Source organism: Astyanax mexicanus, chromosome 7, assembly GCF_023375975.1.
Source record: "Astyanax mexicanus isolate ESR-SI-001 chromosome 7, AstMex3_surface, whole genome shotgun sequence".
NCBI lineage: Eukaryota > Metazoa > Chordata > Actinopteri > Characiformes > Acestrorhamphidae > Astyanax > Astyanax mexicanus.
This window is the reverse complement of record NC_064414.1, coordinates 37,864,081-37,891,544: the sequence shown is the minus strand read 5'-3', so window position 1 is coordinate 37,891,544 and position 27,464 is coordinate 37,864,081. Positions and strand designations below refer to the sequence as shown.

Here is a 27,464-nt window from a genome sequence, read left to right as displayed (position 1 = left end):
AGGAACCCTAAGTGTTTCAGTAAGCCAGGATGCTATCAGCTAGCGGTTCGTCCCACAAAGCTTGTTTAAACACGGTAAACACGCAGACTACAATCCAATATACTCATCTCGGAATGAGGAAAAAGCTAGCTGTTAGTGTGGTTAGCGGTTAATGCTAGTACTTCTCCAGCCTTGGTTGGAGAAGTCATCAGGCATCACTAAAACTCCTGTATAACGCTGCACCTCAGTGGAGTGGCTTTACTGCTCCTTATAACATGACTGGTAAAATTCTTACATAAAGTGCACTGGATTATAAGGAGCACTGTCGATTTTTGGGAAAATGAAAGGATGCGTTTTATAGTATGATGTTTTATTATAACCATTCAGTTGGTTCATGTTCTAGTCCGTATTTTTTTGCAGTTCATTACAGTTCTAAATACATACTGCAATATTTCCCATCTTTAATGTTTGGAATGCTCTCACTGCTTATGAAAATGTTTTGCAATTCAGCACTAAATCAATTTTATTTAGTCATAATTCTGCAACCTATCGGAGAAAATGTTCAGACTCCTAGTGAAGGTATTTTTTTGAAGTGTATCACAAAACCGATTATATATTGTCCAAATGAACACACCCTACTCCTAGTGGAGGGTGACAAAATGCATGTTATGTGCTAAATCATCTGTTTGGGAAAAATATGATGCAGCACTTCTGGCATTTCTAGTTATTACATCTGTGTGTGTGTGTGTGTGTGTGTGTGAGAGAGAGAGTGTGTGTTATGAGAGGTGGAGGGACTGTTTGTGCCTGCTGGCGTAACCTCATCAATCCAGTTTTTATGATGCGAGTATGAGCCCCACAGGCCTCAGGGAACGATGCTGCCGAGACTGAGTTTGAACTAAAGCACTGGATGGGGAATCATTTATGTGGTAGACCACACAAACACAGTTCCACTCCAAAAAAGACCAGTTTGTAAAAATGCAGTGCGAGTCACATTACATAACATCTGTATACAAGCAAAGAACATGTAATGTAAACAAAGGTAGAACAGCTGTTTACCATGAGACTACACATTCACACAGAGCAGGAGTGCCTTAAGGAAAAGACTTGCTGTGTTAGATAAGAGCTAGCAGGACTGCAGGTTTATCAGGAAAACAGCATTCATTAGGGGTTACGCTACACACACAGAACTAACACGCACCAGAGAGAGACAGCAGAGAACACAGGCCACACTGCCACTTGCTTACACAGACCAAATAAGTGTGAACAAGTTACGAAAAACGCTTTTCCACTGCAGGTTCGAATGATTCTGAGCACAGAGGGTAACCGTTCTATAGTGGCTTTTTCACATGAACATGTTCGACGCAGGACATTTAGGGGCAACAGAACCGTTTGGTGGGAGGGCCTTATGACAATGAAATCTGCTGATTGGCTAGCTGGGCCTTGCAAATGCAGTAGTAGGCTGGTAGCTACTGTGCTAATGCTGCAGAAGTGATATTGAGCAAGGCCTGTATCTGTCATGAAAGCTCACCATTCTCCATTTTGCATTTAGTTAACTAGTATGCTCCATTTGCACAAGTTAGCATGCTAACTTGCTAATTCAGGGAACTTGGTGGGAGAGCTTAATGAAACTGTGATCTGCTGATTGGCTTGCTAGAACTTGCTCTAATGCTGTGGTAGGTTGTAGGTCGGGGTGCTAACGCAGTGGTAGAAAAGTTGGACAAGGTCAGAAGCAATGTTGGATTAGGTCTTTAGCCAGCATGCTAACGCATTGGCAATGATATTGTATGTATAGCAATGTTGGACGAGGCCTGTAGCTGTGGTGAAAGCACACATTTATCCATTTCACAAGTAGTTAACTAGGATGTGCTCTATTTTGCAAGTTAACATGCCGATTTGCTAATTCGGCATACTTGTGGGCCACTAAGCCATTTGGTGGGACAGGCTAATGATGTTGGGATCTGATGATTGGCTAGTTTGGCCTTGCTAATTCCACAGTAGGCAATCAGTGTGCTAATGCTGAAGTAGCGATGTTAAAGGAGGCCGATAGTGATGAGGGAAAGGATGTTAGCCAGCATGCTTATGCTATGGTAGCAATGCTGGACAAGGTCAGGAGTAATGTCGGATAATGCCGCTTGCCGACATGCTAATGTCTCAGTAGTTATATTGGCCACAAAACCATTTGGTGGGACAGGCTAATGATGTTGGGATCTGATGATTGGCTAGTTTGGCCTTGCTAATTCCACAGTAGCAAGGCACTCAGTGTGCTAATGCTGAAGTAGCAATGTTAATCAAGCTCAATAGTGATTAGGGATTGAGGATGCTAGCTGGCATGCTTAGGCTGCAGTAGTGATGTTAAACAAGGTCTGTAGCTGTTGTGAAATCTCCATTTTGCATTTAGTCCACAAGTATGCTCCTTTAAGTGGTGCAGCGGCTAAGCGCTGCCACTATGGTCAGGAGATCGCCGGTTCGAATTCTGTTCATGTAGCTTGTCATTGGCTACCGGAGTCCTGAGAGAGCACAATTGGTCTCTGATAAATGATAGATGGGTAGATGGCGCTATCCAAAGGGTGATGTCCGCAGCACGAGGTGTCTGTGAGCTGATGTATTGAAACTGAGTCGCTGCGCTTTCCTCCGCGCGAGCTGGCTAATCGGAAATGCTGCATCACCAGCAGTTAAAAAAAAAGTGGTGGCTGATTTCACATGTATTAGAGAAGGCATGTGCTAGTCTTCACAGTGTTGGGGCATCGCTAGTGATAGGAGGAGTCTTAATGGGTGGGTTGGTTAATTGGCCGTGGGGAGAAAATGGGAAAAAAAATAATAAAAAAGTATGCTCGTTTTTGTAAGTTAGCTTACAAGTTGCAAAATGTATTATCAGACACTTTGCATTTCCATGTCTTGATTTAGCAACACAGCAAATGAAAAGCAAAGCTGTAGCCTGAGCGCAGCAGTACGAATCAATCTTAGTAACCATTTAGACCTGCAGTGGAATAGCGACCAAAAATGACAGGACAAGAGTGTGAATGGGTTTAAGGAGAGAGGCAGGATAACAGAGTGAGTGAGGCTCAATGAGAGACACCTGTGAACAGAGTGTGAAAAGGGGAGGAGAAACATGGAACAGTGTAACTGGCATTCAAAAATGCAAGGCAAAGAAAAGCACAGAGATAGACAGATAAACCCCGCCTGTTATCTCCCCCAGTTCTGGGCTGCTTTTCTGAACTTACAATACACCGTCCTCCACAGACACCAACATACAGAATGTTGACTGTGTCTGACAAATGCTGCAACCCACACAATGAATGCAATAAGGACAATCACATGTCCTGCATTATCCACACACTACACACACACACACACACATACAGTATGCAACAGCATGAAAGACTCGTCTGCCACATGCTAGAGCATTACAGTGGGAAAGAGGAAGCCTTACCTTCTACAAGGAGGAAAAGAACGGAAGAGTACAGAAAAGAAAGAACAAAAAGAAAGAAAAGCCTGTGTTTACATAAGGTTACATCAGGGTGAACAGAAAATCAGACATGAAAATTATAACATGCTTCAGAACGAAGGGTGTAACGGTACATACGGTAACATATTTGTACCAAACCATCTTATTCCAGTGGTCACAGTTTAGTGCATACAGTCCTATGATAATATAAGGTAAGCGTAGGTATGTGTGAATAATAAATGTAACACTATATACTAAGCTTAATACTACAGAATTGGCAGGTTTGTACAGAAAACTTTAACTTATTGACTACTTGACTAGAACTGCATTGTGGGATAACAGTGCCCATTATAACCACACATAAAACCCTAAAAGTTTTATGCATCATAGATATTTGAGTATACATAATTTTTACTTTTTTCTGTATTACTTATGACATAGTAAGACAGTTAGAACACAGTTTATACCATTAATTAGTATGTATTCTTAATATAATATTGAGTATTGCACGATTGACAACTAAGGAAAATGCATAGGATACCTTGCATGAGAGACAGCTTGAAGAGAGACACCCTGATAACAGTCCTAAGTCAATAAGGTTATTACTCAGTAGCACACCAATAAAACCAGTACTGACAGTAAGAGGGATCACATACAGTGAATGTTTATTACAGCTTTACAGTATTAGAATTATTGTTGGTATTTTATTGTTTATATACAGTACCAGTCAAAAGTTAGGACACGCGTTCTCATTCAATGTATTTTTTTTATATTGTAAATGAATACTAAATATTTTTCAGATTGACACACTTTCATTTTCTAAAGTATTTTTTTACTTTATTTAGTTGAGTAGTTCCTGCCATAATATGTATTAAAACATTACTCAAATATGGCTATTCACTGTATACCAACTCAACCTCTTTACAATTTCACAACTGTACTCTCAAACAAATTAAGAGACAAGAAATTCAAGTAATTATCTCCTGTCCATTTCAGCACAGCTGTTAACTGAAAGCCATTCCAGCTGACTCTACCTCATAAAGCTGACTGAGCAAAGCTATCATCTAAGCAAGAGGTGCATCCTTTAAAAAATCTTAAACATATTTTGTTTGTTTAACACTTTTTTGTTTACTAAATAATTATACTAAATTATACTAAATAGTGTTTTTTCTTTATAGTGGATGATGCCTACAATGAAGAACATATTAAAACATATAGTGTGTTCAAACTTTTGATGGGTTCAAGAACAGACTACTGAATAAAAGTAGATACATAAGCACATTTGGGAACTCGTGCCTTAAGCTAAAAGTCATCAACAACATGCTATTCTAAAGTTAGCTCAAGCTACTTAGTGTTTAATGTGGACAAATTGCTGTTGTTTTTGTTGTTGTTGCTGCTTTTTCACCTGCTGTACTGAAATCATACCAAAATGCTCATATTGTGTGCACTGAACTGTGATTTTTTTTGTACCGTTACACCCCTATTCAGAACATATCTTCAGTGAGGAAAGCATGAAGAATAATCATGCTGAGGAGGAAGGAAGGGACAGTCAAACACAGCAAGTAATGAAATAGCTTTTACACCCACTAACTCAATTTGCACTTCAGTACCACATGACACATGTTGGCCACAAGCAATTATCGAGCACCTTCCCCTGCGCAATAGCGCCCTGCGCTCATGATCTGGAAGTGACTCCTCTGTGTTTCCTGACACTGTTTATTTATCACACAGTTGCAGTATTCTAGGCCTGGCCATGAAAGGAGAAAATGCTCGATAATTGCGTTTGTAATTATGGCCATGTCACTCCATGATGTACCCCAGCAATAAATAAACAAGATCGTTTCCCTCCTAATACTCTGCTACATCTTTCTACACTATGCCTGAAGGAACCTGTGGAGGAGAATGATGAAAGGAGAGCAGGAGAGTATGACAGATGTAGGTAGGTGTGATATACAGAGAGATATGGAGGCTGTTTTGGGCCAGCGGCAATATACGTGGGAGTGTGAGGAGGTGCGAGTGTGTTATTAGGAAGGAAGTGTGCTCAGATCACATATACATACACTTTTGGTTCTACTTGTGCACCATTTGTATAATATGCACAATAACAGCATATCATAAGAACTGATAAAATTTGAAATAAGTCAAATACTTTGTTAGCCCAGGCATCTTCATCCCAGGAGGTAAGCTGGAGCACTCGTATGATTTCGTTGATGTCAGCGCTCATCTTCTCAAAGGTGTAGTTCCTGTTCTTCAGAGCCTCCTCTACTCCTGGGCTCTTGGTACATTTGGTGGTCACAAAGATTTTTATAGCTGAAGAAAGGCAAGAACAGTGTTTGTTAATAGTACAAAGATAAAATGAAAAGATTAAAGTTGCAGTGGTTACCAATTTCACAATATATCATGGTGTGAAAATCTATGGTTATAATAGAAGGAACATTTGCTTATTACTGATACTATCAGTCCTGTAGCTGACTTTCTGCCTGTCCTGGACTCTAGTTCTTGCTCTTAACTCTGCATTTCCCAGAATGCACCAGTCTCTAACCTCCCAGATATGCTGGATCACATGACGCTTCGGCGTGCCGGCTCACCTGACTGTTCCAGTTGTCGTTTCCTGTCTCCCTTTATATAAATACCCCCCGTTTCTGTTCCCCGTTTCCGAGTATTGAATCTATCTTGCATAACTCTTCTACCGAGTGTTTTCTTTGTGTCTAGATCCTTCTGTTTCCAACCCTTTTTTGCCTTTTTGCACACTCTTTAGCCTAGCTCTTTGTTTACTAGCTTCTCTCGGTTTTGACCTTGCTTTGTTTTTAGATAATTTCTTTGCTTTGCCCTCTTGCTCGGTTTTTACCTCTTGTGTGTGACCTCTAGCCTGTTCTCTCTGGTACATTGTATCATGCTGTAAGTCTTGCAAATTTTACCACTTTGCAAATAAACTTTATGTTGAGTTCCTGTGCATGTCTACATCTCGTTTTGCCCACGTGACAGATGTTGTGTTTTTTAAAACTGTACCAATTCTCAAAAACTGTAATAATTAACATAAAAAATTACATGTATTGCCCTGTATTTCAACCAGGCCAATACATAGCTCTATTACCAGTATTTGTAGAAAAAATGACTGCTGTTTTCCCTGCATGCCAATTTTGGTTCAAACACGTACCAAAGAATGCTGCTTTATCTGTTAGCATCACAGCTTTAACAAGAATAACCAACAGTATTATTACATATTACAACAAACCAAAAGTCTACTTTATCTAAGCAGCATGGTGCTTTCAGCCTGCCAACAAATATCAACAAGTAATCTAGCTCAGAAAAACAGTTAAGATAGTGTGTAATGCACTCAAAGCCTGCTGAGCCAGGCTGTAAAACCTATCCTATCCAGCCAGCCCTCAGCCTGGCAACAACTTTTAGTGAGAAATCCAGCTCAGAAAAACAATTCTCGGCATCACAGATAACATATACTAAGCCTGCTGAGCCTAGCTGTTAGTATTGCTGCTAATCTGCTATCCTACTTAAGCTAAATCTACTTTTTCCCAAAATTTAATGCTGTAGCTGCTTTCTAGTGTGCGTGTACTCTGATCAGTCACAGTCATAATTCTATATTTTTTTTTTATTACGACTGTGTTAATACTTTAGGCTGTGATATCTGTGAAATACTGTCATACCCTGATATATTTAGAGACTGTATCATACCGTTGCAACCCCAGACGAAAAACATGGAGAAGGTTATACATGCCCTCGACTCACTTACATACTGTCCCATTATCATCCCATTGTTCTGCATGCAGCATCTATGGCAGGCAACTCTTCAAGGTCACACTACATAGAACATGCCCCAGCACTATCATTACAAGGACTCTCCACTGCTTTATCAGACTCTCAGCTGCCGGTCGAAGCTGGGTAGACGCTCACTCTGCTTTCTAAGTGCCAGCAGCTAAATGACTGCAATTATCAAGGTTGCCATATCAACTGCTGGTGCATGGCGACAGCATGCGGCATGGCGTCTCTGCTGCTGGCACCGATCTCTCTCTCCCTCACCTGATATCAGCACAGGCAGCAGCTCCTTCACTGTGTTCATGGAGTTGATCAGCATCAGCCGGTGCTCCTGATGCGTCAACTCCTGCTGTCGCTCATCGATCATCTTCGCCATCTTCGTCATTCCTAATGATAATGAGGAGAAATTTGTACATAAGCAGGCAGATGCTGAATCGGAAGCTCTGAGTTTGGGTCTGATAACTATTTAAGCAGTGTTTATAGTAAGTATTTGAAGTATTAAATAACATTTACTATAACTTAATAATTATTATTTTTTGTGTTTTCCATAAAAGCTTGTAAAACTACTTGGTTATACATATATATAGTCACACCTTCCAATGCCTCTACAGATTTTCTTCACTTTTTCCACAAACTCCAACTCCCAGCATACACGTCCCAGTCATTTGTCTCAGCCAGCTAATCAGCACCTCATAGGTAGATCAGCCTCACCTGGATTCTGATTAGTTTCTGGTGTTTTCCATGTATATATACCCCTCTGTTTTGTCCAGCTTGTCGCTAAGTATTGGCCCTGTTTTTTCAGCTGCATACCGAGTGTTATTTCCTTGTTTATTTCCTTGTATAGCTTTTTTTGGCTTTAAATATTATATATTTATATATATGTTTCTGACCAAAGGTATAGGTATGTAACATTTGAAGAGAAGTCTCCGTATCAGCCTTTACAAGTTGAAGTTTAATTAATCTTATTAAAGAAAAAATCTAAATTAACACAATATCAGCCACTGGGTGTTACGATATATAATTTCTATTTTTAATTAATAAACAAGATAAATGAAAAAACAGTAAACAAAACACGGGTAACGCAAAAACTTACAAAAAACAAGGCTAGGATAAAATAAAACTTAAACAAAGACTAAGAAACACAGACTAAGAAACACAGACTAAGAAACTAAGACTAAGAAACCGACATGACACATACACAGCAAAGGCTTGACTAGATTACATAAGGACGGCAAGGACGGCAAGGATACAAAGATACAAAAGATACAAAAGACTCGACACTGAACATTCAAACAGAGGGGCTTAAATACAAGAGGAGAGTGAGAAACACCTGGGCTAGGATGATGAGGGGGCGGGGTTATAGATAAGACACAGGTGAGAACACTAATTGCTATAGGGCAGGGCTGGGGCGGAGCTAGGGTGGAGACAGGTACAAAACACAACAATAGCACATGGCTGGGAAACATGACAGGTAAACAGAGGAGCAGGAGCACAAGAGACCAAATAAGGGAGAAACAGAAGACAGACATGGGCTAAGGCGTTACACTGGGTAAATAATAAAAAAAAAACATGCAGGAAGATAATGCAAAAATCACCTGGTCCCAGGTTTTTAGTGTATGTGATCAAGTCCTCCATGGTCTCCACAACCTCTGCTACTGTCAGGTATTCCAAGATGCCCTTACAGACGCGGATGATTTTACGCACCTGAAAAAAAAATATACTGTATAACATTATTCATTTAAAAACATGTTTCAAAACAACAAAAATATCATTAAAATAACATTTTAAATACACCTAAAAATGTCTTTATAATCATTTATAATTGTACAATGTAATGAAATCTGTCTCTGGCTCGAAGTGCAGGGTCAGGCTAGGAGCTACTGCTTCCTTAAAGCAGTTGGGGTTCAGGGCCTTGCTCAAAATGTCCAACAGTGGAAAAACAGTGGATCCTGGTATTGAACCCACAACCCTGTAACCAATAAGCTTTCACTTATGGCATAAGAGTTTCACTAGATCAAAAAACTATGAGTTACAATTTACCAAAGTGTCCAAAATAGTTCCTTCTTATTCAAGAGGAAAACATCTACTAAATGAATGACTTTGATCATTTCATCACTTTTGCAGACTAAGTGTTTCGGATAATGTGTTCCGAGCGTGGCTGTAGGGTTGGGGAGTTCAGCTTTGTATCTTGTCTTGTGATTAAGAGTCTTGTGACCAGCTGAAGCCACGCTTCTACTTCTAAAGTATCTGATAGGCTGATAAAAGACACAATGTGCACTAAGCAGCGTCTGCTTGAGATCATGTGCTCAGGGTGAATTCTATTAAACTGGCACAGAACACACGCAGCACACACATGGAGGATTACAACAATATCCCAGCCCACTGAGACCACCCGTCTCCTTCCATTTTACTCCTGCATCTGATAAATCACACAACTTTCAATCTCATTAAGACTTGAAAGTCAGTGTTACAGTACTGGGGATGGAGGAAAAAATGCTGTTGTTAGGATTAAATAGTGTAAAAAATGTAAACTGATTATAAAACAGTGTTGTTTATTAGGAGTCACTGAAGAATCGTTTTAAACAGATTCTTCAGAAGCTCTTCAGAAGCTGAAAAAGCCCTGAGCTGAGGCATAATCTTCATTGAGGAGGTAGTAACTGAATAAATGTACTAAAGAGTTATTTATAGTCACATTACTTACTAAAATAAACACTGTGTTTAAAACCTTGTAACCAACACTGCCCACATACACCGGAATGCTAGAAGGCATGAGATATGTACATTGCAGTATGTACATTAATAATAAGATAATTAAATGTTTATCTTAGAGGACAGCATGGGAAAGCCCAATCCTGTATTGTACTGTAGTTGTGAGGTGCTATCTTGTGAGGGAGGCTGAACATTTGACCAGCATGCTAATGTTAAAGCGACATGAATTATCAGAGAATTAATTAGTACTGTTAGTTTCTGACACAAAGATGGGACATTCCATTTTAACATTCCTTGATCCACAGTGTCACACATGTAAGAGATATCATCTTCATTTTCTTGTTGTCTTTCAGCTGCTCCCTTTCCCTGCCTTCTTTACTGTTACACCAACCATCCCCATGTCCTCCTTCACTACATCCATTAATCTTCTCTGAGGTATTCCTCTTCTCCTTCTGCCTGGCATCTCCATCTCCAACATCCTTTGTCCAATATATCCACTGTCCCTCCTCAATACATGTCTAAACTATCTCAACCTGACCTCCCAAGCTTTAACTCTAAGCCGTTCCACTTTCACTGTTCCTCTGACCTGCTCATTTTTAATCTTGTCCATCCTTGTCACACCCAACAAAAATCTCAGATTTTTCATCTCTGCCACCTCCAGCTCAGCTCTGCCACCTCTGTCTCTAAGCCAAACATCATAGCAGGTCTCACTACTGTCTTGTACACCTTCCCTTTCACTCTTGCTGTAATCCTTCTGTCACACATCAGCCCTGACACTCATCTCCACCCACTCCACCCTGCCTGCACCCTTTCTTCACCTCTTTTTTACACTGTGTTAGAGATATGATACACCTTATAAAAGGCATTAACGCCCACAGTAGAAAGAAAAGTTTGTGGTAATGATCGTGACTGGCTAAAATTGTCTGTGTGAACCCCACATGCATATTCCCACAGGTCAGTGCAGCGTTCCTCAGCTTCTGTGAGGCACAACACTAGAACCTGTCCCATGACATGTGGCATTTCATTGTACTTCTATATATTTTTCAAGCTGGCAAAGATATTAAGCAATATAACTTTGGTAAAATCATCTGTGCAGAGAATTAAAACAATTATAGTTAAAATTAACACAGAGAAGAGAAGAACGAACAGAAGGCTCCACCTGCATTCATATCTATAGGATCGATTAGCATTTAGTAGGACACTTTTAATGCCAAATTGTTTAACCATACAGTAACTATGCCAGTGTTAAAAATAGCCAACAGTCTATTTTCATGCCTTGCACCTGTGTCGTATAAATAGCAACAGAGCTTTTGAATATATCTATGTTGATGAATGTGATGGTCTGGAAGTGAGGTGTGTTCAGGTAAATTTCTGCCATACTGCTATCTTGGGAACAGCCAAAACACATGCATGATTAATTAAGAGAATTAGTACATGCCTTTTGAGCTTTCCAAGCCACTCAAGGTATACTTTTCCCGTCGTTACGATAGCAAAGACACACTGACAAGCCCTAAATCAAGCTGCATGGTGCGCAGTTCACAGCTTGAGTATAGATCATTAAAATAGGGTCCTTAGTGTTGAATTAAACCTATAAGTATTAAAATAAATCATGTTGATTCAACACTGGCAAATTTATTGTGCAGAGATTACAAAGATACTATGGAAATCCCTAAAACAGCAATCCACTCAAGATAAAGCCTCTTTTTTAGGATAAAGATGAATTTGGACAAGTTCTATTGGCATTAATTTACCATAACTTTTCATAGAGTTGCAGTATTACCACGGTAATGGCAATGAGTTTTGGTAATGGCTTTTAATTAAACTTTCAATGAGTCGACTTCGCCTGCTGCTTAAAAACTTGAAAATCTCCAGTGCATCGGCTGCATACCTCTGCCTCATCAAAGGTCAGCAGCAGGTCTGACGTGCCTGAGAGGATGCCACGAGAGCCATCGATGAGGTAATCTCTAGCAGGGACTGAGTACGGGTCTGTCCTCAGCATCCGCGCTGCCTCTACCAGCTTCGCACAGGCGTTCTCCACTCTAGAGAGAGAGACAGAAAGTGAGAGACAGAGAGAGAGAAATGGAGACAGTGGGAGAGCATACTGGTATCACAATCAATAATGGATGCCTACAGGCACAAACTGTAGCCAGAAATAACTGGACAATGACACAGTTCTTGCAGTTTGTATTCCGGTATAGTGGATTGAAAATCGAACTCTGACAGTGAGGTTAACTGTACCTGGCAGAGAACCATTGTAGAACACATTCAGTTATGAAGAAAAATGCTTAAACTATCTAACTGTAATGAAGGGAGGAATATATCCTTACACAACATTCTGGTGATACACCTCGAGGACAGAAAGATCACATTACAGTTCGCAAAAAAGCAACTAAAATGCTAAATGTGTGGATCTAAAAAATGTGTGGAAATTTGATGGACACAGAATTGCCCACTTAATGTTCTTTAGGATCATGCAGCATCACTGTAACATCAGGCATCAGTTTCTGGATGATTTTAGACATGTGTGGGAATTAATGAGCAATGGCCGTTAACCCGTTAGTAATCTTTAGGGTGTTCTAAAAGTCAGGGAGACTAAGGGGTAAACGATCTAAAGTCAGTCAGCCACAGCTATTAAATTACATTTTGAAATAAGGGCTAAATATAATGTGATTTAGACACAGTTCTGACACCAATTAAAGCATAGTTGGGTCTACTAGTGATCAATACATTTTAATATGAATCTCTGGTCTCCAAATAAGTCAGTATAGTCCAGTGGGAAATGCAACAGACTTCCTCTGTTTTAAAATCCAGTCTGGTAAGTGGTTTATTGAAAACGTCAATAACTAATCATCCATATATCCCTATATGGGCAAAAAGTGTTTATCCTGCTCTTGACTGACTCTTTTTACTGTCCAGGGAAGGCTTTCTGCTAACTCCAACAGCTTTAAACCCTACCTAGCCCAATTCTGGCATTATGCATGGTACCACTAGTTTCATGTTTGTGTGCTTCAGGGAGTCCGTGAAGATGTTCTCTACAGATATTAGACAGTCCGTGTGTGGGCATTTGTATGTTGTTCTGTCAACTAAGTAAAGAAAAAAATACATTAAAAAATGAAGGTCAGTTAATACGAAGAATTTCAAGAACTTTGAAAGTGCAGTCGCAAAGACCATTAAAAATGTTATTATGAAACTGGCTCTCATCGGGACCGACCCAGGCAAGGAAGACCAAGAATTACCTCTATTGCACAGGATAAGTTACGATAAGAGTTACCAGCCTAACAGAGTATTTTGGTTTGTTTAACACTTTGAAGTTTACTACACGATTCCTTATGTATTACTTAATACTCTATATAACTTCAGTATTAAATTACAATGTTTGACTAATACTGTATATCATTGTTGAAAAATGATAAGAAATAAAGAAATAAAATAAAAATATCCCCTATATAGTGTATATCATAAATGTAAATTTTACAGAATAAGACAGATCTTCATGGTTTAATGTAAAAGTATTTAATTCCATTTTTTATTTTATTTTATTTTATTTCTTTTTATTTAGTCATTTCAGTCATTTCTATTGGTCCATTTATTGTGGAATGCCACACACTGTAAAAGGCAGCTGCTGGGGACAAATGATGAAGAAAAATAACAATATTGTGGGATCATGGTAATCACCAGTAATACTTATGAAAAACTGAAAAAAAAAAAACTAAAAACATTCATTTAAAATTCATTTTTTAAAATGTACACATATTAAGATATGAAAAAATATATATTTTTCATGTAGTCCGATTTATTTTACTTTAGAGAATAATCCTGCCACTCTCATTTCCTCAGTATTCCCATAGTGGCATCCTTTTACTAAGGTGGTAATGTATTAATAGATAAAGGAGCATGTCTCAGTTCACCTCCCCCCCCCAATACCCCAGCACCCCACCACCCACGCCCACCCCACAGAAAGGGCAGGGGTGGAATGGATGATGACGTGAGTGTATGAGAAAGCCTGCAGTGTTTGAGGTGGAGGTCCACATTAACTCAGGCACCTCCCTATATCTGAGCTGAGGATCACTGAGCACCACACAGTCTATATATAGACAAGTTCACATTCCCTGTCACCAACCACGTGTGTGCTGATTTATGTGCTCGGAGCCAGCTTGTGTTTATGGTGCCAAATGTGTCAGCTTGAGCATTTACGAATCCCGACGGGCCTTCTGCTGCATTTAAGAGAAACCCTATACCCGGCCGTTTCGTGCCCGGTCCAGATCCACATATGTGAGAGAAGCAAAGAACCTATTTCTGCATGCTGGTGGTGTCCGACAACAAGTGCACTGAGCAATCTCTTCATTTTAGAAGTGCTGAGATAAATGCACATTTAGCTGATGATCATGCAGCATATGACTGCATCTTAGGAGACATCAATTTGTCAACTGTCTTCAAAAATAATAAAATCTATAGCCTTCTAAATGGCTATAACTGGATTACTAACATCACATTCATCTGAGGGAAGATGAGAAGACCAGCAGGAGAACCCCACAGAACTGACATTAGTCCAGACAGCATGGCACAGCATGGTCCGTGACATTCTTATCCACAGCTCGTGAGATGACTCGAGACCAGATACTAATAAGCTATGACTAAGATTTGACTCACTGCCTTCTTCCAGGATAACACTGGTCCAGCAAACTATTTCAGTGGTCATAAATTGAGGCTTTCCAAAAAGGGGTGTCGCCATGTTTCACTTATAATTCTGCAGGTCTCGCTGCTGGGTGGTGGGGCAACTAAGTTAAGTAAAGCTAAGCCTAGTAAACAAAACTGTAATTCTTAAATAAATAGGATGTTAATTACACAGATTTCTTTCCTGAAAACGTTTTATTTTGGTGAGTAAAGCGCTTCGGTTTATTTATAGTAAGCTTAGATTTCCAGATTTTTGATAAGGCTGGGTGCAGCAGCGGTTAGCGCTAGTAAATGATTTTTTAAATAATTTAAAATAAAATTTTTTATACTGAACTCTAAAGAAAACTACACAAGTGAATTTTCCAAAGAAAACAAATGGTTGCGCAGCTGAATAAGAGGAAAAAAGATGCAAAACAACAAACTGAGTGCATATGAATTTGGTTGTGATTTACTCAGCTTAGTTACCTGCCCTGAAGAAGTATGTAAAGTTGTTGGGACACAGTAACTTTATCTCTTGGCCATGTCTAAAAATGAATGGAAGTGAATAAGATGAATAACGGATGCAAAAACTACAAAAAGATGAGTGCGGGCATGTGCGGCTGTGAAATAGAGCATGGCAACCTGTACATGGGAAAAACATGAAATTTGGTAAAAATGAATGGAAGTAAATGGGTATAATGAGGGATAAAATAAGAGAGCAAATATATGGCGTGCAGGCCAAAACAGCTGAAGTATTTTTTGGGGGTCTGAAATCTGAAATCTGTTTAACAGAAGTATAGAAGATGTGCGAGTACGTTTGCACCCCATTCATTCTTAATGGCAAAATAATTTGGATGTTTATACAAAGGTTTATATAAAACGTATAAGAAAACAAATTGTTTTATCCAACTTTGGAAGATTTTCTACTAGATTTATTTTTTTTTTTGCTTTGAGGAGCATTCCCCACCTCTTCAACTCAACCCAACAATATTGGGTGGAGCACTCAATGCTGGGTGCACTTAATACTAGGGGTAGGCTTAAGAAAAGATTTTTTTCTATTCAAAACTTTATTTAAATGATCTGATATTGATTTATATAAACCGATCGATCTTTAAAATGAGCCTATTTTTACCTGTGTGCGTGAAACTTTAACTCCCTTTAATCCTGCATTATCATATGTTGTTTATTTCACATAACAAGCTCCTACAAGAGTCCCATCCATTGGTAGCCTTCTCAAATGCACCCCTGTCAGGTATTCTGACATTTTTCATATTAGATTTTCATCTTTTCCAATATCTACTTTTGGACTTCTGTAACAGTCTGATGAATTTTAGATCATAATTTTAGAAGATTCACAAACATCTAAGAACCAATGTACTACCACTATTCTGGAATCTGTTAAAACTTTCTCTAAAATCCTCCTCATCCCAATTAATATAGTCTCTCTTCGTCATGTTTCGTTGTTCCTACTGTCCTCTTTTTACAATAATGATTATATTGCTGATATTAAAGAACATAATTAGACTATTCTCATTCAATTTCCATTAAAATATTAATGACAATACAAAACCTATTCTCAACAGAATGCTGCCTAACCCGGTCTGAAAAAGGCGTTACCTGTAATAATGCAGATAGTTAGTTAGTTTAGGCTTGTGCCGCTGTCTGGAGCTGCGCACACCTTTTGTTTGAGAGAGTGCCTATTAAAGTAACCATTATCTCCCCTGTTTGTTGTGAATCCAAGCCAGTAAAGTAATTATGGAGCCGTTTGTGGGCATAACTACCACTTAAAGAACAGCAATAATGGTTTAATAGACCCAGTAATTACCAGAATTGTTGGAATGGGGTTTCGGCACATAATAACGTAAATACTGAATGTAATATTCAACAGAGCACGGCGCTGTGAATAGACCCCAGAGTGTGGGGTGTATATGAGGAGACTGAACTGACATGAACTGTAGATTTGGAGACTTTTTCTTTTGGAAACATAATTCTTTTCCACTGAGAAAAAGACTCCACTAAGGAGAGAACTGCTCCCATATTTCCTATTCAGTTACAATGGCTTTGTAGTGACAGCAAACACAGATAAAAGAGACGCATCAGCTTGAGTTACGAGAAAGACTGAAGGAAAAAAGAATGGTGAGAAACACACACAAACACACAGACATACACACACACGCACTCAACACTAACAAATGCACTTCACACCACTTAAGTCTGAAATGTCTGCTGCCCAAGCGCCATTCCTTCTCACAAAGGGCGGAACTCCAGGGAACGTTTCTACATGGACTTTCGATCTGGGTTATCAATAATGCATCAGCATCAGCAACGTCTTAAAGCAGCATCCTCCAGCAGCAGCAGTGTGCCATCACAGAACATGAGTCAGCTGTGACAGCCAGGAGTCAGCCCAGAGGAGAAAACACACCTCCACACCTCCGGTTACAAAACTTACACAAAGTACACAACTTACACTACTCATGCACCGCCTCCAACTGTGCAGGGAGCATTAGAAAAGACTGATGAGGGATGGTTCAGATATTAAACTTACAACTGAACTTATGAATTGAGAGAGGAATCATTAGCTTTTTCCTTGCCTCTAATCCATCAAAAAAGAAGCCACATAAATTTCATTTAGGCAAGATCAATGACTGTATGTAGAATGGATTCCACAGTTCCATCCCCTTCCAGTCTATAGAATTGAAGCCAAAATTGCAACCTGTAGCTGTGTTATGGAAGCCTATGGATCACATTAACAAAACAGTCTAATGATGCTTTGTGGTGACATCACCAGAAAGGTCCTGCCTCTGGCTATTACAGTGCAAAATTATGTGCTTTGTAATTTCTTTAAGTAAATTAATTATACTTATGAAAACCAACACTGTAACTAATCATTTTCTACAAATTTATGTGGTGCTGTTTTTTTTCTCTTTACATTGCATGTGCAACTAACTGCACTGCTCAAAACATCGTTAGCATTTCTCAGTTCTATGGCGTAGAAGCCTTCTCATTTGGTACTCACCCACCCACCCTCTCCAAACAAGCATCTCATGTACATTTCTGGCGTATTGCTATCTTGGTATGGGAAAACACAGGTGCGCCACTGGCTGAAATGAACCAAGATAAACTCTGATAGAGTTCAAGATAGAGCTCCACATTATACTGCAACCAGCCAGCAGAGGCACTAGAAATTTATGTTTTATGTTTATGCTTTATGTGACTCTATAATCACTGGGAAAGACATTCAAACAGATAAAAGTGCTACCCTGTGAAAGAATTCAATATGCAAATCTGCTGTTGTAGATCACTGACTTTTTAAAATTGCCACTGACATTTCAAAGGAGGCCTATTTAGTTCAGGGTCAGCTTCATTAGCAGGCATTAGTTTTGAAACACATAGCTGGGCACTGTGTGTGTTTGTCTGTGTGTGTGTGTGTGTGTGTGTGTGTGGGCATGTGACCAGGCATGTCCAAAATGAATAAAAAAAAAAAGGCTATGACTGATGCTACTGCTGATGTTTAGAATGTATGGTGAAGTAGATTAAACTTGACAGCTAATGTGGTACTTTGAAAATTCACAATTCATCACCATTTTGACCCCTCCAGCACCTGGTCAAGTTCATTAACAGACATTCCTGTTTAAACTGGTGCGCTCTGTGTGTGTGCGTGTGTGTGAGAATGTGATTAAGTTTGATGTATGTTCTCATGATGAGCCCCTGGAGGGAGGCAGGAAGCGCAGGGCTTACTTAATGAAGGCCGGAGGCATGTCTCTCTTCATAATCTGGTCTTCTGTGGTCTGCACCGTCTCCCTCCCCACCTGAAAACAGCAGGAAAACAGACTCAGTTAAAAGACAACACAAAAACAAACAGAAAGCAGACATTTTTATTGTTATTTTGAGTCAGTTACCTGCATTTAATTTCATTTAAATTTGTCTTTGTAGAAAATTAAATCAATTAATCAATCAATTATTATTTTCACTCTTAAGTAGATTTTATAGAAGTGAATTTATAGAAAGGTTTCAGTATCTGAGTACTCATTTTGATCCTCAAAATGGTGTAATTGAATTATGGTGCTATTATATTTTATTATTATATCAATGGTCTAAAAATGACAAAATTATTAATGTAATCAATATATCATTTAAACGTGGTCATCCTGTTCTACTTATGAACAGCAGACTTGTGTCTTTTTTATATTCAGGTCAAGGCTGCAGTAGTAAAGGCAGTCTGGGGCCCTCCAGCACAGTTAGGTTAAACACTCTCATGTGGAAAACCTTTGGTCCTCCAGCAGACGGACTCGGCTTGTTAATGGGGTTGCTTGGAGTGGCTGTGCACAATAAGGCCCTGTGTCTTCGTGGATGGGCTTAACTTTGTTCCACGGCTGCAGCCTGGGTGTCCGCCAAGAGCCACCAAGCAATCAACAAGGCCCAGCGACTCTCAGTCCATCTGCAGTTAGCAGCTACCAAACCCATTTATTAAATATCTCCAGGGCAAAAACATATAAAAAGATTTTTATATTAACTGGAGCATGAGAATGTAGAATTCCTGCTATATTTCTCACATACAAATACACTCATCGTCGCACAAAATACAGAGAATTGCACCTAAAGAGAATCAACTGGCAGGAATCAAACCTGGTGGGTAGTATGGCCAGACTGTCACTGTCTTCAGGGACGAGTTCTGCTTATTTCTTAGTGGAGGCGACGAACAATTCCGTGTGTGGAGGCCCTGTGGTCCGCACCCAGATCAATGATTTGTTTGTCACGTCATGTCATGGTGTGGGGTGCAATTTCACATGATGTTAGATCACTTTTGGTCTTAAATACAGCCACTCTGACAGGCTAATATTAAGTTAATGAGGTCCTGCAACTAAAGCTGAGCGATAATCTTCGAGTTTTTCACAAAAAAAAAACAGATTTTCGATTATAATCAAATTTTCCCCCCTACTATGAATCAAACTACAAGATGACAAAGAAATGGTTCAAAACTAGGTTTATTTGTAAAAAAAAAAAAAAAAACTATTATATACATATAATATGTTTGGTGTTTAGATGCTTTGGGTTGATTCGACTCATTGAGTGAATCACTGATTCAAAACATTGTGTTCATATCACGCTCTGACCTCGTGTACACACACTGGTAAAACCCACACACTGGCGGACACTGGATTATACTTCAGAATGCAGGTTTGTGACTGGAAATTGAGAAATACTGAGTCACAGAAGAAACTTTGAAGGAGAGATTATTATTGTTCTCCACAATTATTCACAAATCCTTACCGGACAGCGATGACGCTGCAGTTTTTAGAAATGGTAGGATTTATTTCTAGCTAAATATTTGCTTTTGACTTTTTTCGGTACAAGCTCCGTCCTCAAACTGAGCTGAATGTTTAGAAAATATGAATTAAAAAGATTTATTTTATATATAAAGATACATATAAATGAAAAAGAAATTAAATTAAAAAGATAAAATGTCTGTATATAAAATAGCATTAAAACTATCATACGAATTAACCAAATTAATCGTGAAAATCGATTGCAACCAATGGCCAACCTTTTTCTAAATGTATATTTAAATGTGTTGTTTCAACAGGACAACGCTCGTCCACATACTGCTGCCATCTCAAGAGCTTGCTTTGAAAACACAGATGCTATGACATATTAGATGCAATTCTAATGACCAAGATTTGCCCATATCATTCTTTTTAATCAGTTATGGGTTCTGAGAATCTTTATGTTCATTACAAAGAGCATTGCAAGGTGACATTTTCTTGTGGATACTAGGGGTGGGCAATATTATATGGTATACAATATATCATGACACAGAAATATCATGATATTAAAAATCTATATTGTGATAATAGGGCTGTTCTGTCTTAAAAGTAGTCTATTATTTACTGTGAAGCTTTAGGTTTATTTATTGTATAATTGTTTTAGTTTGCAGTTTATATGCATGCACTAAATATTCTGCAATATTTTTTGCTGCATTATATTATTTTATGCTATATTATTTATTTTGCCACATTGTGATTATTCTGTTATACTATTATAAAATATTCCTGAAATGAATGAATTATTTTAGTTAGTAGTACAACTTTTTTTTTTTTTATCTTTGTACCTTAATTTTTGTATTTACATTTTGGACTTTTTGACATAATGTAAATCTGGAAGCTGTTTTTGTTGCCATAATATTGTTACTGTCAAAATAAAACCTGCCATTACAAACCTTTTCTTAATTTTGACATATCCAAACATTTCCTCTGCTGTTTAAAGACTAGTATGTGAAGATGTTTTCGATCACTAAATGATGAGCTTTTGAAAGAGTTTTAAATAAAAAACTATGTGGATAGTAAGCAGTAATTCCTTTAAAGATACACACAATTTGTGTTCTCTTGCTTGCAGCCCTACATTAATGCATTCCAGCGTAAGAGCGTGTTTTTCCAAGTAACTCTAGGCCAGTTTTACTGGCCCTTCCACCATCAAATGTGATGAGAAAGCAGATGATGACTTCTTCCTACGAAGTCTTAAATATTCAGTTACATATTTTTAACATTTCAAAAACAATACAGTCCAAAGTACCAGAAGCAAAACCAAAACACAAGTCCAATCAATAGACCTACTCTAAAACACTCTGACTGCCTGAATTAAATTTGCATTGGTCCTCCTTAAAGTGATCTGGCCCAGTGTAAGAGACAGACAGAGGGACTTACAGGCACCACATGGTGCTCCACTGATCTGCTCCTTTTCCACATGTCTAATTACAGAAGGCAGGCACTTTTATCTCTCTGAACGTTTAACTACTCTGAGGGGTTCCAGAGACCAGCAGAGCAAGAGGTCACCCTGTACCCTCACAAATAACAGAGTGGTACAGGAACAGGAATACAATCAAACAGAGAAACAGGGCAATTGATTCCACAGGCATGTGACACAAAGATTAAGACCATTAAGGGACAGGGAGAACATAGACATCGAACAGCCATAACATTTAAACCACCTACCAAATATTGTGTATACTCCTAAAAATATATAGGTTCTAAGAAAAAACTTCATGTAGCTGCATTTTTGAGAGCCACCAAAACAGTTTTGATCCAGCTTTGAATTACCTCTGATGGTGTGCCAAAACAAAATTGAAACAAGACTAAAACAAAACCAATGAGATATAAATTACATATTTGAATAAATGATCTGAAGCTTGTACTAGTTAAGGGGGCCTATCTTTCAGTCTATATCTGGAGCATCTTGTAAGTCGTCATGTTTTGTTTCTGAAATAGCAGGATGCCCTGCGACTTTTGACTTTGTACATATAAAAGGGGCTATTTTTGCACATAATCACTCTCGCATAAAGTGATCTCACCAGATATATTCTTGCCAGTTTTAGTCCCTTTCAGAAAGAGACATCACTGAATTGTGTAAATTTTGCATTTCATTTGGAAATCAAGCGATCAGAGTCTGGAACAAGGGTGGAGAGGTACACAGTCTAAGCTGCTTGAGGTCTAGTGTGAAGTTTCCACAGTCAGTGATGGTTTGGGGAGTCATGTCATGCTGCTGTTGGTCCACTGTGTTTTATCAAGTCCAAAATATGTGAGTGTTTTCCCGGAAAATCTTACAGCACTTCATGCTTCCCTCTGCTGACAACTTTTATGGAGATATGGATTTCATTTTCCAGCAGGACTTGGCACACTGCCCACACTGCCAATAGTACCAATTGGTCTTAAATAATATTCTAATCTAATTTTCTGAGACACTAATTTTTTTGACTGGGTTTTCATTGTCTGTAAGCCATAATCAACAACAATGAACGAAATAAACACTTAAAATAGATCACTGATTCACAGATGAATCACTGCTTCATAGGTTGGCCTTCCTTAATCCACTCTGGTAGGTAGCCTACTAAGAACTGCATACCTGGACACCCAACAAAACCTGTCTGATGTGTTTTGGAGAAGTCCTCCTGACCCACTCATCCAGACATTACAATTTTGCCTTGTCAAAGTAGTTTAGATCGTTATCCTATTTTTCCTGCTTCCAACACATCAAATTCAAGAACTGACTGTTCAGTTGCAGTCTAATATATCACAGGTGCCACTGTAACAAGGCAATCCATGTTATTATTATCCACTTCACCTGTGGTTTTAATGTTGGCTTTATTATCAGTGTAAATCATTTTATATGTCCAGCTAGGCTTATAAGCTAATGGAGGTCAGATAGGCTTTTACCACTGGGAGCAAGCCAATCAGGACACACACACATACACACACACACACAAAGTGCTGGTGAGTGAATGGAGGTAGACAGAGGCCAACCCAAACAGCAATAAAGCGAAACACAAAAAGGAATGCAGCTCCACTGGCTTGGCACAGAGACTCCACTGTATCAGCAAAGCCTTGACGAGATCATTCAGTTCAGGTGTCCATCAACTGAATGTGACCAGCTCATATAAACAGCATATAAACAACTCCAGCTCTTATTATAGTTACATTCAACAGCTAACAGCTACATTTAGTTTAAAATCAGGGAACATTAGACTGCTGAAGAGGTGTGTTTATAGTTTTATCAACTATCAGGCAGGTTCTCATTCTAACCAAGTATACATCTTATTACTAATCAATTTTGTAAGACTTCAATCGAGCAAGGAGATAACTTAGTTTTCTTTCAGTATTTCCTCCTCAGTGCTTAGTCCGGCTGCACAATATATTGTTTCAGCAATATCATTGCAATGTGGGCATGAGCAATAGTCACACTGTAGAATGGGTAATGTCCTCAAGACAAGTAAAAGTAAATGCTACCACTTTTTTCCACATTGTTTTTTGCATTATCATTTTAGGTGACATAGCTACCAGAAGCAGATATAGAATTTATTTTAAACCAATCTTGGAGACATAGGGTGCATTATTTAACATTTAACCGAGTAATCATGTAATAGGAAATGCTAGATTTAAATGAGTCAGGCACTAAAAAATTCAGATTACTACTTTTGTAAGCTTTGATGTATACTTCAAACTTGCTGTCGTGAGTTTTTGTAAACATGATGTAATTAATTATCATATCTGTAGTCCAGTAATCTGTGAATTATTTTTCTGATTAATCGATTTAATTAAATGTCCAAAAAAAGTTTAAATGTAAAATGATCTGATAATAGTGAGACAATATGTGAACTCCATGACTAAGCAGTGACTAAGCAACATTTAACCCTCACCCATTGTGATTATGACCCCAGCACTTGTGTACTGCACTATAGTTACAAATTAAAGATTAGTTGACACTGAAATTTGGGGTCGACAATTTTTTTTAGAATTGATTATGTCAACTAATTGTTGCAGCCCTAGTTTCTAATAAAATGCAACTCTGACCTTTTTACAGATTTCTCTATATTGCTGCAAAGATACAAGCTATAATGTTTTGGAAAAATCACCTATAATATCTAGTTTAATCAAGAAACACAAATCATTTTAATTTGTAATATGCTATCAATACATTAAGTCAAATATCAAAATTTGTATTAAAGCATATATGCTCTAAACTCTAAGACTCGCCCTCCAATTTACTTACTTGCTGCTTCATTATTATTTCACTGCATGATATTTTGCTAACACAATATGTGGCCGCTGGCTTTAAGTCTAGTATTTTGTCCATTAACAGTGTAACACTGTTCTCCACCCATCTGCACTACTCTAATGTAGTGGAACCCGGGAAGGCCCTGCTTAGGGGGCCTCCACCTTAACCATCTCCAGAGACACTGGACCCAGCGACAGCATTCCGGGGGCTATTCTTAGCCCATCGTACCCTGGGTCTGTTAGCATGGAGATAACTAGGAACCTCGACCACCTTAGCTGGACCTATTCTTAAAAACACCACAGATATTTTATTTTAAAATACATTATTGAATTATTAGTATTATTATTAGAATAATATAGGAATTATTATTAGCATGATTATTAGCACTTGCAAAATATATATACTAAATACTGTGAAACACACAAAACACTCAATACTAACCCTCTAGCTCACACAGCGTTAGCATGCGTTTTAAAAGGCTAAAAAGCCCTGCGACAGACAAGATAAACAAGCAAGTGATGATCAAGCAATCACACTGGTGATGAGTCTCGTTCCCTCCCCGCTGATTGATCTCATCACAGTCAACATGTGTGTGTTTGCGAGGCTCTGAGCGGTAATGAGCAGAGCAGATGTTCACTCCCCTGGGTCTCCTGTTTAAAACCAGGACTGGCACACTGACAGGACCAGCCCATGTTTTACACACACCATCTCCGTGTGTGCCATTTGGCAGGTCAGCTGTATTTATATGTCAGGCACTTAAAGGCTCCAAATAGATCACTGGTGCTGGCACTGATGGTGAACTCACTGCAGATACTGACTACTGAATAAACTGAGATATAGTCAGAAGACCTCTCATGATAAGATTTTGTTTTGGACAATATATTTCTATATAAATTGTACAATTGCGACAATAATATTTTGTCCCATTTTAAGACCCAGATTTGCACTAATATAATGATAATATAAAACAAAGTTTAACAATGCAATTAACTGTTGCAAATACTCATGACTTATAAGAACTATAGAACTGATTTCTAAAAAAAAAAGGAAAGTATTAAGTGATTAATTGAATATTTTACCTTGATTGATTATTGAATAATGAATGATTATACTGTTCTATTATTGATGATTTAGGATAAACCTGAAGATTTTAAACACTTTACAGCTCAAGCACATTTAAATAAACAGGAGAAATTGTAACTGCTTAAAAAAGGAGAGGGGGTATTAAATTATAAGTTTTAAATGTGAGTTTTGATTATTTTTAATCAATTTCCAAGCTCGTATAATTGGATAATAATAAAAGATCGCAATGAACAATATTGCCACTTTATGTCTACGCTCTCTCTCCATTAAATACAAAAGACTATTTGAGGTCAGCACAATAACTGAGATCATGTTCATATATTGTACCATAACTCAATTGTCTAATTATCATAACAGGCCTACAAATTAGTAATTATAGCAATCCTTAAAGTGCAGGTGAATGTAAACCTGTCTAATAACATAAGCAACTCTTTAAAATGTCAAATGTCATTGGAAAAAACCTGCTCGTGTTTCAGATGTCAGAAGTCCCTTAACCCCGACAGTGCTAGTGGTCCTGTGTCAGTCAGTGGCCTTGTTGGGAGGCCACACTCAGGATTTTGACACATGCCTGGCCTGCTCTGATCCTGGAACAGCAGATAATCAGAGCAGTCATTCATGAAGTGATTTGTTTTCACTGGAGAAAAGCCCTCTCAAGTGTGCATAAGTCCCTAAGCACACACAACACAGTGTCTCTCTGCATGCACTGATGGCATAGCTGTAATATTCTGATTTTGCATCAGAATTCATGGACAACTTTATTCTGGAGTTTCCAAGACTGAATTCAGCCTCGCCGACCCCCAAGTACAAGAGACGGTTGTATTTGGACAGTGGTTACTATTCAGCCTGGCCTTTTTACTTTACACTAGGGTTAATCAACAGGGTGATTTAATTAGTAGGAGTGGGACAAATTATTTTTATCACAATACACTGTATCGTTTTCATTTGTGATATGTCATGTCAATAACAATATTTTAATTAAAACCCTAAGGTACCCCACCCCCCCAAATTGACTAATGTTTCTGCTTCATTACTCCTTGTGGTGGCACACATGATAATTGATCGTCCTATCATGTCAAAGTTTGCTGAAGACTTTCTAAAATACCAAACCCAAAGCTAGACTGAAACATGTCTCTACCCTGATCTCCCAGAACTGGTATGTTGGGGCCCCCAGATGTTTGATGGACATCTTTAGGGTTGGACAGAGATTTCAGGCCTTGTAGGATAGTCCACTGCTCCTAATGCCACATGACAGCCATAAAAATACTGTAACTGGCTATAATGATGCTTCTGCTAAAAGCAGGCTGAGTTAAATTACTCAATTTTGCTGGTTTCAATGCATTCATGGCAGCTTTCATCATCTCAAATTTATTCAAAAACTTATTTTGCATTTATGCCATGACAAAAATTCATAATTGCTCAGAACTTTTGCCAAAGGTTTGAAAGAAAGCCTGGCTCCTGACTCTGAAGGTAAAAAAAACTCAATAAAGACATGAGTGCAGTCACAAGTCTTTAATGAAGATGAATATTAAACGGACAATGTTTGAAGACATCAAGTGACTCTGCTGTTTGGACACCCAGGCGTAGTCAGTTGTCCCACTTTGTGCCAAGACAAAAAAAAGTCCAGATGCTTGACATATACATGTCCCTGAGTCATAAATTTCTGAGAGTACAGTGAGCTGTCAGTGTGTGAGCTGACAGAAAAGCAGGCAGAGGGGGAATTCTCTTACAGTCATGGTCTTCATCACAAAACATGTTCATCTCCAGCTCTCAGCCTCTGAATGTCTGTTTACTCTCAAGCTGCAAAAAGCATTTCTCACCGGTTACTTGCATAATAGAGGCCCATAAAAGGTCCCCCACAACCTTGTTTACAGGCCTAATGCTCACACCAGAGTTCCTGCCAGTAAAAATAAGCTACAGAGACGCAGAGGTCAATGATGGATTGATCGTATTTTGATGCATAATTGATGTAAATGCACATGCTGTAGCGTCAGTGAGTTGCCTCCTCACTCAGAGGTCGTCTGATCCTAAACTGTGCACTTGCTGGGCTGTGATAATGGATTCAAAGAGAGCAGTCGCGGTCACCAGCTGCCCCTTCCACTGTCGATCGCCCTCCTGTCAGATATCATTAAGCACTGACCAGCCAGTTTCAGTAAGTGAAACCTAAGAGCAGCAGACACTCCTACAGCACACACTGTTTCTAACACACAAGCAAAAGAGCAGACAATAATTAGAGGCTGAAGACAGTGTGTTAGTGCTGCACAATTAATTAAATGTTCGG

General features: G+C 38.7%; 1 protein-coding gene across 4 annotated transcripts in view; it reads right to left on the bottom strand.

Annotated features, from left to right (window-relative positions):
* vcla (vinculin a) overlaps positions 1-27,464 on the bottom strand; it is a 66,373-nt gene that overhangs the window by 29,066 nt on the left and 9,843 nt on the right. For all 4 annotated transcript variants that reach the window (XM_022684671.2, XM_022684672.2, XM_022684673.2 and 1 more), the window contains exons 2-6: positions 18,296-18,366; positions 11,793-11,943; positions 8,791-8,899; positions 7,460-7,582; positions 5,574-5,734 (exon numbers count right to left, since the gene is read on the bottom strand). In XM_022684671.2, the coding sequence (XP_022540392.2) occupies positions 5,574-5,734; positions 7,460-7,582; positions 8,791-8,899; positions 11,793-11,943; positions 18,296-18,366 (615 nt within the window). The remainder of the gene's footprint in view (positions 1-5,573; positions 5,735-7,459; positions 7,583-8,790; positions 8,900-11,792; positions 11,944-18,295; positions 18,367-27,464) is intronic.